Genomic DNA, 15,970 nt, shown 5'->3' on the forward strand with positions numbered 1-15,970 from the left:
CCCGTTGTACTATCCATACTCGGTCAACAATCACATTAACTCGGAAATTACATTAAAACATCGCGTAATAGGTTAGTGTAAGAAGGCCCGTGTAAGAATACAATGGCTGTTTGGCGGTTCACTGGTATTCATTGACTGAAATTAAGAGCAACGACACCCTTTTCTTCTTTAGACGGAAGATGACATGACCTTGACCCGGAACGAGGGAAGGGAGGTAACTCTAAAAGTATTTCTAAAGGCGTCACGTGATCAAAACGTGATTACATCATTGGTTGATACTAACATGACCTCTCTCTATACGAGGTCATCTGTTACTGCGGGAACAACGCTACCACAGGGCAGCAGTGTTTTCACACCAAGGTCGCTAGAATTTGTGCCAGTCGCTACCATGCCGAAGAAGAAACGTAAAAAGCGTTGTCTACCTGTCTGTTGTAGTGGTGAGTGTTTTATTGTAGCAATGTATCATTTATAATCTCATGACATCAACATAAATATGTAAATCTACGATTGTGTATGATCAGCTGGTTGTGTCACTTCTAAATGGCGCCTTCATGCAGTTGGCAGTGTCTGACCAAACCAATCGTTAAACTTACAGATCTAGATTAATGTGTCGCTTTTGCTCACATTTGAAGCAACAGGATTAATCAGCTTTCATATATTAACCAGCTTGCAGGAAAGTAATGGCAGCGCCAAATTTAAATTCATCCGTGTACACTTTACCGACTCCGCCATGATTGTACTCTTCAAAGCGTTCAAACACGATATTGTCAGCTAAAGATTTAAAGTATTTCCGTTTGTTAGCATGCCGATCTTAGTCACAACCGGATTAATAGCTGTAAGAAATATTGTAAGTACCCAGAACCCAGGGTCAGTTTGAACAGCATCTCGACAGCACGTCATGGGATAGAGCTGGGGTCAGATAAATAACATTTCAAGCTACTGTGCATCAGTCATGCAGACGACAAGCAAACCCTTGGATTCATCGGCAAACTTCTGATTATTACTGTTCATCCTCTGCCATACCCATTCGGAAATAATGTTTGAAGTGTCTTCCTGTGATAAAGACTTTAGAATATGGTTAAAGTAGTCCTGTTGCGATTCACTGGCGTATTCGGTTATGAACTTAATCGAATCATATCCCTGAAGGAATTCAATTCATTATTTGTGGTCAGTAGAATATATTTTAGAGAGTGTTTTTACTTGGAACTAGTTTGTTGTTTATCTAAGTGAGTTCGGAATATATCCATACCATGCAGTTGCGTAACGTGTGTTATCTTAAAGTGGGCCCAGCACGGCAGTCACAAGGCTTCAAGGGGCATTATTCTGACGTATTAGCTTTTTTGTTGTTTTTAAAAAAATATAATTGAAACCTTTCAACTTAAGCAATTACATGACATGTCTGTTATTTTGATTTCTATATATTAAACATAAAGTATTCATGAATAAATATTTGTAAAACATATCCTATTCGCCTCTGGTATAGTGGTTGCAGTCCTGGGTAAAATGGTGGTACACCTACAGAATACCAGATACCTAGCAGCCATATTGTTTAGTGTCACGTCAGCCTATCCCTAAACCTTACCCTAACCTAATCCTAACCCTAAACCTTATAGAAAAATACCAGAATAATCAGAGACTGTTACTTAATTCATTAATGCATTATATATTTTCCAGGTGCCATTTCTCCCTTTGATGACTACACAGGTGAGCAATATGTACATTCATTTATATCATATAAATACTAAGATATATATGGATGCCAAAGTGTAGTTTGTGATGTTAGATGTATGCTAGAATCATGAGCAGCAGAATGCATGTGACCATGTCTGAGACTCACTTCCTTAATATGTAATCCAGGTCAATTCAGTTGTTCCCCCAGCATCCTATGCTTGTTGTGAGAGGCAACTCCTATGGAAAGGATGGTCACTGGTCATGCTTGTTGATTGTGATGAACTTTGCTCTTAATGTCAACCACTGGTTTGGCTACTCCAGAATCAGTTATTTAGACCAAAACATATTGCTGGAATAACAATGTGATGCAACTTTAGACACCTATAAAAATATCTATCAGACTAAATAACTGTCACACTCTATCCAGTAATAGGAATGAAGGACATGCATGAAACAGTTGTATTTTCATTCTTCATGGAAAATACAACTGTTTCATGCATGTCCTTCATCTAACAGGCAATATTTTGTATATTCTTTTTCACATTTCTTATTTATCCAACACTTCTCAAAGTTTTTTCTTCTGTCTGCACACACAGCAGCATCTCCTGATGACCTCCACGCAAGGGAGGCAACTGAGGCGGAGTCCATGAGCTCAGTTCATGTTCCAGTCTGCACAAAATCTCCAGCCTTCTCGTGTTCTGGAGTGGATGTTTCCACGGTGGATCAGATTGGTAGGTAGTGCACATGCTTTCTTTCCTTTCATGTACCTTGTCATCATTTCTTGCCCCCAGAAAAAAAAGGTCCTCAGTACCTCATGCTGGGGAGTGTGTGGCCTGGCCGACTATCTCATAGCGTACCTGCTTGCCTGGGCCATACTAGGTAATTTGGTTGCCAAGAGAATCTGCCATGTCAGTTTGGGAAGTAAGATTTCCATAAGATTTCTCTTCTTCAATGAAGAAAACCAATTTTACTGGATGTTACCATTCTCCTTACATTTTGGGGAACTTAGGGATTAAGCCATTGCACTTCACAGCAAAGGCCCCCGTTCAGTTCTACACATGGATACAATGTGTGAAATCTATTACTGCTGTCCTATCTGTGATATTTTATGAATATTGCAGAAAACAGCACAAAAGCATACTCACTGACTCACTGCATAGCAAAACAGACAGAGCCTCATAACACCTACTTTCTTGCATCCGCCATTGTTAAGTTGACGGGTAAGGAGGTTGATGCTTGGATGCAGTTGATGGGATATACAAACCAATCAGAATTCCCTTGGGGGATTCTGGGTGAGGATATAGGTCCCCAGAAGCCAATGCTTGTTGAAAATTGATCAGATGGTCATCTTGTTGACTCGCCTCATTGTGTGGCCTCATACTCTAGTGGTGAGGGTATAAGCTACTCAGTATCTGTCACTGTTTGCTGGGCATTCTTGCAAATTATTTAGTCTGTCATATGGGTCTTATACTACTGGTTGCTGTTGTGCAACCTAAGGCCCCCCCAAAATATGTCCGTTTCCGGTAACCCAACCCACCCTATCCACCCCCCTTTTTAACCAAGTCAATATCATGACAGGAGTGCATTTCAACTCATCATTTTCATCCAAATCGAGTATGGTATTTTCATGTTTTTCAGTGTAAGTAGGGCTAAAATGGATTGCATTGAATTGGCATAATGGGTCCTCACTGACCAAATCTGGAAATAAATAACAAAAATAATGATTTGATATAGAAATATTTCAATGTTTCATCATAAGGCATTGTCACTATATGATATGGTACTCTTGAAGACCTCAGGTGCCCACCTGGTGCCACTAAGAAATAATAAAAGTGAAACAAAAAGATAAAACCAACCCACCTACCCTATTTTTAAAAAGCATGTAATAGGAAACGGACATATATTTTTGGGGGCCTAACCGTAGTGCCACGACTGTTGTAAGTCTATGTTAAGGTATGGACTTTATGATCACCTTTGTGATTCACTTTGTACAATGCAGAGGTACAGATAAGCTGCCTATGTGCGTAAATTACACAAATATTTATGTAAAAACTCAATTCCTATTAAGTCTGTTGCGTACAAGTACTCTTGAACCTTTGTAAATACTCAATAAATTTGATCTTACAAGCGTACACACAAAAATGTGAGATTATCGAGGACAGATCAAATAACTGATGTATATTGAGAGATTCTATTTCCGTACATGAACTTGGCAACTTGCAGTCTTTCTTACTGTTTCACATATTACAGATGAACACAAACAACAAACACGTAAACCAACACTTAAAATTTATTATGTTTTTAAAATTAATGGAAAATGGCAAAATACCCAACTGATCCTGAGAGAGGTGAGTACAATTTATTTGGTTACTCATAGGAAAATTAGGATACCCAATTGAGATGAGTACATAACCCAATGACCCAAAAAGTTATCTGTAGCCAGGGTTCTACACAGACTTTTAAAAATGGGAGTCATGGTGACTCACAATATTTATCTTTGGGAGTCATTTTCAATATTTGGGAGTCATGAAAATTTAATATTTCTTTGTGTTAATCATTCTCAGTATGTAACTGTGTATGTCACACCACCAAATGAAACTACAGCATTGTTCAATTCAAACAGCCAGGATTACTGTCTCCTCTGAGTTCTCTGGAATAATCTGACAGCTCTGTAAAAGTCAAACTATCATCAAACAATATTGTTTGCTTATCAAATCGATTTTGTTGAACTGAATCGTGAGGGCCACCTATAAAACTTGCATCAAGCCTGACTTGTATGATAGTATTTTGAGAGTCGTTAACAATATTGTTGCGTCAAATACGCAGGAATCAGGCGTCATGTAAAATCCTGTGTAGCTCTGACAATGGCATCCTGAACTGACATTAAACACAATGGATGAAACTTCTGGAGAATTGACATTGCTCAACAACATTCACTCAGTCAGAATAAGAATAAAAAAATGTAAACAGTATCCATCATTTCCTCCACAGCCATAGACAGTGAAGATCAACAAAAAGACCACCATCTTTCACTGCCTGAGCTTGGAGGGTCAAGCTCTGAAACTGCTGATGAAGGACAGGACACAAAGCTGACATCTGCATCAGCGGAGTTGGACAACAGTGAGACTCCCAGCAGACATGCACAGAGTCACCTGGCCACAGGTATACACTGCTGAACAAAGGTTTCACTTGCATCTCATGATCTATATTGAATTGTACATGAAGGATAGTGTCAAAGAAAACATTCTGGTGAAACTGTGGCCAGTGTTCAAAATAATCATTAAAGTCTGTGGGTTCTTGTGATTGCCCTATTGCGAAACATTGAATTGATAGTTATCATAGCTTTGACCTGAACTTGACTTTGCCATGTTTTGACAAGTAATTTTTCAATAATGTTTTGCAATTGTTTTATCAAATCCAAATTTCAAGGATATACTTTCTTTTGCCTGGCACTTTATGTTTTTACTTCTAACCTGGTTTTGTTCACTTTCTGTATATGATTCTGTAACTAATCAAATTAATGACTATTTCATTTTAACTAATAATTGTATCATGCTATGTTTTTCTTCAGGATTACCACCTGTCAATGAGGTCGAGAGGATGCCACTTGATTCTGATCTTGATGTCTCAGCTGCACCAGCACCTCACCCTCCACCAGCACCTCACCCTCCTGCCTCAAGGTCGTCTGAATCTGACTTCACCGACCAGGACCGTCCTGCATCATCAGCCAGTAACAGCTCATCAGAAGCAAAGACTCGCAAGAAGTACTGGCTGCAACCCGACATCAGGACTGAACAAGGTAACTTACTTTGGGGCTAAAAATTGCCAATTTTTTCAACATTTGAAGCCATGTGAAGGTTCTTGTTTAGAATATGTTCCCAGCAAACTTTGTGATTGCAAGGTGTTTTTAAAGGTGTGCTTTCACGTTCGGTAATTTGGCATTGATTCATTCTTGTATATGCAGCTTGAGCAGTATCCCTGTATGAAGTGTAAGGTTGGAGTTAATTAGCACCAAAATGATGGACACCTTTGGATTAGAACCATTTGTTGTGCTTTGAAGACTGATATGTCTTGTATGTGCACAAGAAATATAGAAAAAAAAGGGAGACCGTTTGGCCACTGTATTTGAAGCCAATTTAAGTCTAAAACTGTGTTGAACATTAGTGTAGGAACACGGATCCTTTGACTTTCATTCCTAATGTTACTAATAATAACAACTGATGTACCTATCACAGAAAGAAGTTCAACACCACGTCGTGTGAATAGAGTTCTTGCCATGGCACGTGAGAGCCGCTGTACTGGGCTAAAACGGGAACTGTTCCCAAGTCCTCCATCTATGAAGAAGGCTGTGAGGAAACCAGTAGAGACGTCCACAGCAGACACCTCCAGCAGTGAACTGTCCTCAGATGCAGAACTGTACAGACTTCTTGGATTGGAGAAACCAAAAAGCTGTCAAATACAAGATAGGTAAGCTTTATGTTTACATTTTATGTATCATATTGAAATGTATGTTGAAATTACACAAAGGTGCCCTTTAAACTACCATGTGGACGTTTCCAGTCAGGTTGGAACCCAGGACACAACAGTTTCCAGTAATGCATGCTCGTCATCACATCTAACAAATGATGACTGTCTAGGAGTGAGTGAGTGGGTTTAGTTTTAATCCACTTTTAGCAATATTCCAGCAATATCACGGCGGGGGACACCAGAAATGGGCTTCACACATTGTACCCATGTGGGGAATCGAACCTGGTCTTTGGCGTGACGAGCGAACACTTTAACTACTGGGTTCAGTGACCCCACCGCCCTCAACATACACCAACAGCTTGGGCAGATGCTCATGCTGTAAACCACTGGTTTTACTGCAATGACTTAATTATGTTCTGGTGATTGGGATATAGCTGTAATATTGCAAACCGAGGCATAGCACAACATTCACTTTACTACTAATACACAATGAAAAGTTATATGTTGTCGATTTGCCATTGTATACATTTTAGATCTTATTAAAATAGCTGACCAGGTGTAATTACCTTTTCATTCACAGGTGGAGTCATTAGCTTGAGACGAGCTTCTGCCAAAACCGATTTGCCCTCAGTTTTTGTCAACAACTCTGATTCTCTTGTGGATTCACTCACATCAAATTCAGTCAGTTCTACTGATCCCGAGCTTCGTAAACTCCTCGGCATGAGCAAAAGCACTGATGAAGATGATTCAGAACCTTTTGATGCATTTAAGAAAAGGAAGCCACTACCCCCTGTGAAGCGCATGTCAGATCTGGATAGTCCTACTGAAGTTCTGACTGATAATTCTCCCAAGGACACCAAATTTCTGAAAGAAGTCATCAATGGGTCATATAGAGCCAAATCCCCTCTTGCATCAATTCCTACCATGCGCAAAGAGCAAGAAGTTCCTCGTGATGTATCAGAATCACTTTCCTCCAAAAGCATGTCCTCACGTGGAGCCTTCGCTTCTGCTGGTTCAGCTATTTTTCAAGAGGAGCAGAACATTCGTTCTTTGAGAACCAACGGGAGACCAGATGTTAAAGTTAGGTCTGTTAAGGCTCTTGATCCAAGGAAATCAAGAGTACCTGATCCAGTAAATACTGATGGATCTAACAGGAAGATGGAATCTCCACCAACACCAAACCCTAGGTCATCTTTACATCCTTCTCCACCTGACTCAAAGGCACCAGAAATAGGGACAAGGTCTCTCTCAAGGTTTCCACACTCAAGGACACCAGGCAATAAGGTGTTGGACAAGAATATTGAATCCCCAAATCAGCCAGTGGATTCACAGAGATCTGGTTACACCAAAACAGGACTACGACGTCCAAAAGAACATCAGTTTATGTCCTTTGGTAAGATGTCTGCATCAGTCAAACCAGAGGAGACATCAGTGGAAGCTGTAATGGATCCTAGATTTGGTCTTGGTCCATCAACGCTACAGGATCATCGGTCCAGCAACAGATCAAGCTTTAGCACATATGCACCATGTCCACCAGTAGGGAAGGTAGCAGACAGACATATGTCATTCAACAGTGTGGCTCCATTGCCTTCAACATACACCTCAGTGGATAAGCCACCTACAGCAAGAAGACAGACAGGCTATGAGCAGAGTCAGTCACCCAGTGGACCAAAATGCACACCTGAAATGCTCACAAGAAGCAACACAAAGGCTGGACTGTCACACTTTGTTGGATCCAAGAGAATGATCCCAAGACCACCTAGCACCCGCAGGTTAGAGAGTGTGCACAGCTCTAGTTCAAGCTCCTCTGAGGGCATAGATATCTCTCCTAGACCAGCATGGGACATGTTGAAAGCTGGTTTAAAACCACATGCTGAAGTATCTTCCTCTTCCTCTTTTGAAAACAGAAACACAAGTCTTCCTTTCAAGCCATCCTCATCAAGTTATTCAACTTACCCCACTTCAACATGTAAGTATTTTCTCAGCATGCTCCATATTTTCAGATTTTTTCCAAATGCTTTTGTAAGTCACAAGGACAAACAAATTGAGTGAGTTTAGTTTTAAGCCACTTTTAGCAATATTCCAGCAATATCACGACAGGGGACACCAGAAATGAGCTTCACACATTATGCCCATCTTCAGGCATATAGAAGTTGGTATTCAAGTATAAGACAAAATTTGGGGCATAAGGTGAGTGACAAAAGGGCAAGGAAAAGCACAGAAACCTGTATACAATAAAGAAGTTGACATCCATAATATTTTGACTTGTGTCAAAGAAGTCAAGTAACGAACAATTGGACTCAAAATTTGGTACATGCCATTTTGGGGAAAGACATTATTATTATTATTACTACACTTAGATGAAAAGATATTTTGACTACCAGGTAGTTTCTAATTGTGTATTTCTTTTTGCAGCGTCACAGCGCCGACCTCATCAGTAGGACTTTGGGGACAGGTAGGCATTGTGGCTTGATCCGTAAGGCATTGTTTTGGACTTAATTTATGTTCTTGATAACTGGAGCACCTGATTATATAGCTGCATCGGTATCCCTGATATTCTCGGACTCTTGTCCATAAACCTCAGCACAGTCTCCATCATCTCCACCAGAATTTCCAGTGACAGGCCCGCATGGTTGCGTTGGTTGTGGTTCTTGGTGAGTCAAACCTCAGGTTTCTGGACATGACATTCTACTTGATACAGTGTTCTCTGTCTTGATGGGTTGCAGTAGGTTCTGTCTGCATGGGATGCAGAAGTTTCTGTCTGCATGGGATGCACTTTTATCAACTGATTCATTCCACTTGAAACAACCCCCTATTGTGTCAACTGATTTTTAGGAATTGAAACCCTAATTGTGTCAACTTGTATTCCTGGGTGTTTAGACCCTTTATTGTGGCAACTTGAAGGCTTTTACCTCGACTTACAAAAGTGGTGGTCCACGGATCCCCCATCAATATATTTTACGGGTCCTTGCAGATAATGTGAGGTCTGCATAGGATGCAGTTGTTTGTTCTGTGGGATGCAGTAGTTGTGTGTCTGCATTGGATGCTATATTTTCTGTCGGCATGGGATGCAGAAGTTTGTATGTATGGAATGCAATATTTTCATTCTACATGGGATGCAGTAGTTGTGTGCCTGCATGGGATGCAGTAGTTGTGTGTCTGCATGGGATGCAGTAGTTTCTATCTGCATGGGATGCAGTAGTTGTGTGTCTGCATGGGATGAAGTAGTTGTGTGCCTGCATGGGATGCAGTAGTTTCTATCTGCATGGGATGCAGTAGTTGTGTGTCTGCATGGGATGAAGTAGTTGCGTGTCTGCATGGGATGCAGTACTTGTGTGTCTGCATGGAATGCAGTAGTTTCTATCTGCATGGGATGCAGTAGTTGTGTGTCTGCATGGGATGCAGTAGTTTCTATCTGCATGGGATGCAGTAGTTGTGTGTCTGCATGGGATGCAGTAGTTGTGTGTCTGCATGGGATGCAGTAGTTGTGAGTCTGCATGGGATGCAGTAGTTGTGTGTCTGCATGGGATGCAGTAGTTTCTATCTGCATGGGATGCAGTAGTTGTGTGTCTGCATGGGATGAAGTAGTGTGTCTGCATGGGATGCAGTAGTTTGTGTCCATAGGGTGCAATATTTTCATTCTGCATGGGATGCAGTAGTGTTATGTCTGCATGGGATGCAGTAGTTTCTATCTGCATGGGATGCAGTAGTTGTGTGTCTGCATGGGATGCAGTAGTTGTGTGTCTGCATGGGATGAAGTAGTTGTGTGTCTGCATGGGATGCAGTAGTTTGTGTCCATAGGGTGCAATATTTTTATGTCTGCATGGGATGCAGTAGTTGTGTCTTGGGATGCAGTAGTTTCCTGCATGGGATGCAGTAGTTGTGCTGCATGGGATGCAGTAGTTTCATTCTGCATGGGATGCAGTAGTTGTGTGTCGCATCAGTAGCATGGGATGCAGTAGTTGTGTGTCTGCATGGGATGCAGTAGTTTCTATCTGCATGGGATGCAGTAGTTTGTGTCTATCTGCATGGGATGCAGTAGTTGTGTGTCTGCATGGGATGCAGTAGTTTGTGTCCATATGCAGTATTTTCATGCATGGGATGCAGTAGTTGTGTGTCTGCATGGGATGCAGTAGTTGTGTGTCTGCATGGGATGCAGTAGTTGTGTGTCTGCATGGGATGCAGTAGTTGTGTGTCTGCATGGGATGCAGTAGTTGTGTCCATAGGGTCATCTGCATGGGATGCAGTAGTTTGTGTCTGCATGGGATGCAGTAGGATGGGATGCAGTAGTTGTGTGTCTGCATGGGATGCAGTAGTTTGTGTCCATAGGGCGCAATATTTTCATTCTGCATGGGATGCAGTAGTGTTATGTCTGCATGGGATGCAGATGCAGTGCAGTAGTTGTGTGTGTCTGCATGGGATGCAGTAGTGTGTCCATAGGATGCAATATTTTCATTCTGCATGGGATGCAGTAGTGTTATGTCTGCATGGGATGCAGTAGTTGTGTGTCCATCTAGTTGTCATGGGATGCAGTAGTTGTGTGTCTGCATGGGATGCAGTAGTTGTGTGTCTGCATGGGGTGCAGTATTTTGTGCATGGGATGCAGTAGTTTGTGTCCATAGGGCATTATCTGCATGGGATGCAGTAGTTGTGCATGGGATGCAGTAGTTTCAGGTCTGCATGGGATGCAGTAGTTGTGTGTAATGGGATGCAGTAGTTTGTGTCTGGTATGGGATGCAGTAGTTTCTATCTGCATGGCGATGCAGTAGTTTGTGTCCATGGGATGCAGTAGCATTGCAGTAGTGTCTCCACGGGACGCAGTAGTTTCATTCTGGGGATGTAAGTGCGCATGGCTGATGTGTTCGTAGTTTCTATCTGCATGGGATGCAGTAGTTTCTGGGTCTGCATGGAACGTAGAATTTATCATTCCCATGGGAGCAGTATTGTGTAAGCCGCATGGGATGCAGTAGTTGTGTCATGTAATGGGACGGTGGGATGCAGTAGTTGTGCGGTCTGCATGGGATGCAGTAGTTTCATTCTGCATAGCATGGGATGCAGTAGTTGTGTGTCTGCATTTCTATCTGGGATGCAGTAGTTGTGTGTCTGCATGGGATGAAGTAGTTGTGTGTCTGCATTAGGGTGCAGTAGTTTGTGTCCATAGGTGCAATATTTTCATTCTGCATGGGATGCAGTAGTCGTGTGTCTGCATGGGATGCAGTAGTTGTGTGTCTGCATGGGATGCAGTAGTTGTGTGTCTGCATGGGATGCAGTAGTTTGTGTCCATAGGGTGCAATATTTTCATTCTGCATGGGATGCAGTAGTGTTATGTCTGCATGGGATGCAGAAGTTTTGTGTCTCCAGTTTATTTCTGCCTAGAATACAGCGTTTTATGTCAACATGGGAAGCAATATGTTCTGTTTCCATGGGATGCAGTAGTTTGTGTCTACGTAGTGCAATATTTTCATTCTGCATGGGATGCAGTAGTGTCTGTCTGCATGGGATGCATTACTTTGTGTCCATGGGATGCAGTAGTTTCTATCTGCATGGAATGCAATAGTCTGTGTCTACATGGAATGCAATAGTTTGCGTCTATGGAATGCAGTATTTCTGCATGGGATGCAGTAGTTTTGTATCTCTTTATTTCTGCATAGAATACAATGTTTCCTGTCTGCATGGGATGCAGTAGTTCATGTCTGCATGGGATGCAGTAGTTCATGTGTGTAGTTCTGCATACGATGCTATACTTTCTGTCTGCATGGGATGCAGACGTTTCTATCTGCATGGGATGCAGTAGTTTGTGTCCATGGGATGCAGTCTTTACATTCTGCATGGGATGCAGTTGTTTGTGTCCACGGGATGCAGTCTTTTCATTCTGTATGGGATTCAGTGTTTTTTGCATGGTAGTTTTGTGTCTGCAGTTTATTCCCGCATAGAACACAGTGTTTTCTATCTGCATGGGATGCAATAGGTTCTGTCTCCATGGCATGCAGAAGTTTCTGTCTGCATGGGATGCAGTATTTTGTGTCTATGTAGTGCAATATTTTCATTCTGCATGGGATGCAGTAGTGTCTGTCTGCATGGGATGCAGTAGTTTGTATCTGCATGGAATGCAATAGTTTGTGTCTATGTCATGCAGTATTTCTGCATGGGATGCAGTAGTTTGTGTCTATAGGGTGCAATGGTCCCATGGTTTGTGTCTATGGGATGCAGTATTTCTGCATGGGATGCAATAGCTTGTGTCTATGGGATGCAGTATTTCTGCATGGGATGCAGTAGTTTTGTATCTGTTTATTTCTGTATAGAATACAGTGTTTTCTGTCTGCATGGGATGCAGACGTTTCTATCTGCATGGGATGCAATAGTTTGTGTCCATGGGATGCAATATTTTCATTATGCATGGGATGCAGTGTTTCCTGCATGTTATGCAGTAGTTTTGTGTCAATTTATTTCTGCATAGAATAAAGTGTTTTCCATCTGCATGGGATGCAGTAGTGTTAGGTCTGCATGGGATGCAGTAGTTTTGTGTCAATTTATTTCTGCATAGAATGCAGTGTTTTCTTTCTGCATGGGATGCAGTAGTCTTGTGTCTGCATGGGATGCAGTAGATTGTGTGTATGGTTCTGCATACGATGCAGTATTTTCTGTCTACATGATAAGTTATACTTTCTGTCTGCATGGGATGCAGTAGTTTGTGTCTGCAGTTTATTTCTGCATAGAATGCAGTGTTTTCTTTCTGCATGGGATGCAGTAGTCTTGTGTCTGCATGGGATGCAGTAGATTGTGTGTATGGTTCTGCATACGATGCAGTATTTTCTGTCTGCATGAGATGTTATACTTTCTGTCTGCATTGGATGCAGTAGTTTGTGTGTGTATAAGATGCATTTGTTTATCTTGCATATGCTGCAGTAGGTTTGTTTACATGGGATGTAGTAGTTTGTGTCTTAATGGGATGCAGGGGTTTCTGTATGCATGGGATGCAGTAGTTTATGCCTTTGTACGGGATGCAGTACTTGGTGTCTCTGTTAAGGAAGCAGTATTTTGTGCCTGTGTACGGGAGGCAGTATTTTATGCCTCTGTTTAGGAAGTCATATTTTGTGTCTGTGTGCGGGAGGTAGTGTCCAGCACATCCCGTGATGCAGTGGAGAATTGTGCTGATGTAAACCAGGCCATAGTGGGGATACAGCTGCAGCTATGTTATTTTCAAAGTAGAATTCTTTAAGTTTAATTGAAAGATTCTTTGAACGTTTTAATTTGAAGTTCAGGTTTTATCAGTATTTTATTGCTGATCATGCCACAAACAAAAGATACTTGTGTTTTAAGGTGACATGGACCCAAATAATGTATGGATCTGGAGGGTTAGTTTCTATTTAATATTTTCGTAATAAGGATCAATACAGATGACTTGTTTCTTGTTTATAACAGTTAGTAGCGAAGTTTCTCAATTGAGAGTGTGAATATTGCTTGAAGCAACGATCTCAAAATTGTAGCTGGAAATATCTACAGCAACAATAATTTCTTTAAGGCTGTTTACAACTGTGATGAAGAATATTTGGGTTGCAAATAAAACAAAATAGTGAAATACACAAGTATTTACTTTGCCTGACAATTATCCCTAAAACTGCCTACTGAATATGGTGCTGTGGACAATGATGATGGTGGGGATGCTGATACTTATGATGATGATGATGATGATGATGGCAAAAGAGGACAAGGAGGAAGACATATAACAATTTCTGTATAATACATTACATGGTTATTTATGTATATCAGTTGTTGAAATGTTCATTTTATTGAATGTGATGTAAATGAATGTTACTTATCGTATGCTTTTGTTGATGTAATTTCCACTTTTATGGGTTTTATGTACCCAATGATAGCAAAACAACCCATACTGGTTGTACATTATGGCATTCTCTGTCTGATAATTTACATTTGCTTTGCATCAGTTATAATTTTTATTCATATTTTATTTCATTATAGCTAACTGAAATGATACATACACCCTATACATCATTCCTTCCAAGTCAGGAGGTACACTTGTACTGGAAACTGAAAAGAGATTACTGGTCAAGGCCGTAATTTACCAGTCAAAGCCATCATTTACCTGCCAAAGCCATTATTTACCGTTCAAGACCATGATATGCCTGCCAAGACCATACTATACCTGGTAAAGCCATTGTTTACTGGTCAAGACTATGATATACCTGCCAAAGCCATGGTTTACTAGTCAAGGCCATGATATACCTGCCAAAGCCATTATTTACTAGTCAAGGCCATGATATATCTGCCAAAGCCATTATTTACTAGTCAAGGCCATGATATATCTGCCAAAGCCATTATTTACTGTCAAGACCATGATATATCTGCCAAAGCCATTATTTACTAGTCAAGGCCATGATATATCTGCCAAAGCCATTATTTTCTAGTCAGGCCATGATATATCTGCCAAAGCCATTATTTACTAGTCAAAGCCATGATATATCTGCCAAAGCCATTATTTACTAGTCAAGGCCATGATATACCTGCCAAAGCCATTATTTTCTAGTCAGGCCATGATATATCTGCCAAAGCCATTATTTACTAGTCAAGGCCATGATATATCTGCCAAAGCCATTATTTACTGTCAGGACCATGATATATCTGCCAAAGCCATTATTTACTAGTCAAGGCCATGATATACCTGCCAAAGCCATTATTTACTAGTCAAGGCCATGATATATCTGCCAAAGCCATTATTTACTAGTCAAGGCCATGATATATCTGCCAAAGCCATTATTTACTAGTCAAGGCCATGATATATCTGCCAAAGCCATTATTTACTAGTCAAGGCCATGATATATCTGCCAAAGCCATTATTTACTAGTCAGGCCATGATATACCTGCCAAAGCCATTATTTACTAGTCAAGGCCATGATATACCTGCCAAAGCCATTATTTACTAGTCAAGGCCATGATATACCTGCCAAAGCCATTATTTACTAGTCAAGGCCATGATATACCTGCCAAAGCCATTATTTTCTAGTCAAGGCCATGATATATCTGCCAAAGCCATTATTTACTAGTCAAGGCCATGATATATCTGCCAAAGCCATTATTTACTAGTCAAGACCATGATATATCTGCCAAAGCCATTATTTACTAGTCAAGCCCATGATATATCTGCCAAAGCCATTATTTTCTAGTCAGGCCATGATATATCTGCCAAAGCCATTATTTACTAGTCAAGGCCATGATATATCTGCCAAAGCCATTATTTACTAGTCATGATATACCTGCCAAAGCCATTATTTACTAGTCCATGATATATCTGCCAAAGCCATTATTTACTAGTCAAGACCATGACTAGTCAAGGCCATGATATATCTGCTAAAGCCATTATTTACTAAGTCAGGACCATGATATATCTGCCAAAGCCATTATTTACTAGTCAAGGCCATGATATATCTGCCAAAGCCATTATTTACTGTCAAGACCATGATATATCTGCCAAAGCCATTATTTACTAGTCAAGGCCATGATATACCTGCCAAAGCCATTATTTACTGTCAGGACCATGATATATCTGCCAAAGCCATTATTTACTAGTCAAGGCCATGATATACCTGCCAAAGCCATTATTTTCTAGTCAGGACCATGATATATCTGCCAAAGCCATTATTTACTAGTCAAGGCCATGATATACCTGCTGCCAAAGCCATTATTTACTAGTCAAGACCATGACATGATATATCTGCCAAAGCCATTATTTACTAGTCAAGGCCATGATATACCTGCCAAAGCCATTATTTACTGTCAGGACCATGATATATCTGCCAAAGCCATTATTTACTAA

The 15,970-nt window shown here is 40.8% G+C and overlaps 2 protein-coding genes across 2 annotated transcripts; both read left to right on the forward strand.

The window, feature by feature from the left end:
* Positions 1–283: 283 nt before the first annotated feature.
* On the forward strand, positions 284–6,142 carry LOC124262183. Its single transcript, XM_046696636.1, has 6 exons — positions 284–437; positions 1,675–1,704; positions 2,271–2,402; positions 4,663–4,833; positions 5,243–5,470; positions 5,907–6,142. The coding sequence occupies exons 1-6, from the start codon at positions 284–286 to the stop codon at positions 6,140–6,142; spliced, it is 951 nt and encodes a 316-aa protein (XP_046552592.1).
* Positions 6,143–7,532: 1,390 nt separating this feature from the next.
* On the forward strand, positions 7,533–9,461 carry LOC124262195. The gene is made up of 2 exons (XM_046696651.1): positions 7,533–8,107; positions 8,554–9,461. Exons 1-2 carry the CDS (start codon positions 7,537–7,539, stop codon positions 8,577–8,579), a joined length of 597 nt encoding a protein of 198 aa, XP_046552607.1. The 5' UTR covers positions 7,533–7,536; the 3' UTR covers positions 8,580–9,461.
* Positions 9,462–15,970: the final 6,509 nt, after the last annotated feature.

This window comes from Haliotis rubra, unplaced genomic scaffold, assembly GCF_003918875.1.
Source record: "Haliotis rubra isolate DU_JTF1 unplaced genomic scaffold, ASM391887v1 Scf826, whole genome shotgun sequence".
Classification (NCBI taxonomy): Eukaryota; Metazoa; Mollusca; class Gastropoda; order Lepetellida; family Haliotidae; genus Haliotis; species Haliotis rubra.

What these genes read in the sequence shown, in the direction of transcription:
- LOC124262183 (XM_046696636.1), top strand. Translation starts at nt 284, where the DNA reads ATGACCTCTCTCTATACGAGGTCATCTGTTACTGCGGGAACAACGCTA. An exon ending in TCTACCTGTCTGTTGTAGTG is followed by an intron (nt 438 to 1,674) that starts GTGAGTGTTTTA and finishes TATATTTTCCAG; the next exon opens with GTGCCATTTCTCCCTTTGAT. An exon ending in ACAGAGTCACCTGGCCACAG is followed by an intron (nt 4,834 to 5,242) that starts GTATACACTGCT and finishes GTTTTTCTTCAG; the next exon opens with GATTACCACCTGTCAATGAG.
- LOC124262195 (XM_046696651.1), top strand. Translation starts at nt 7,537, where the DNA reads ATGTCTGCATCAGTCAAACCAGAGGAGACATCAGTGGAAGCTGTAATG. An exon ending in AACTTACCCCACTTCAACAT is followed by an intron (nt 8,108 to 8,553) that starts GTAAGTATTTTC and finishes TTCTTTTTGCAG; the next exon opens with CGTCACAGCGCCGACCTCAT.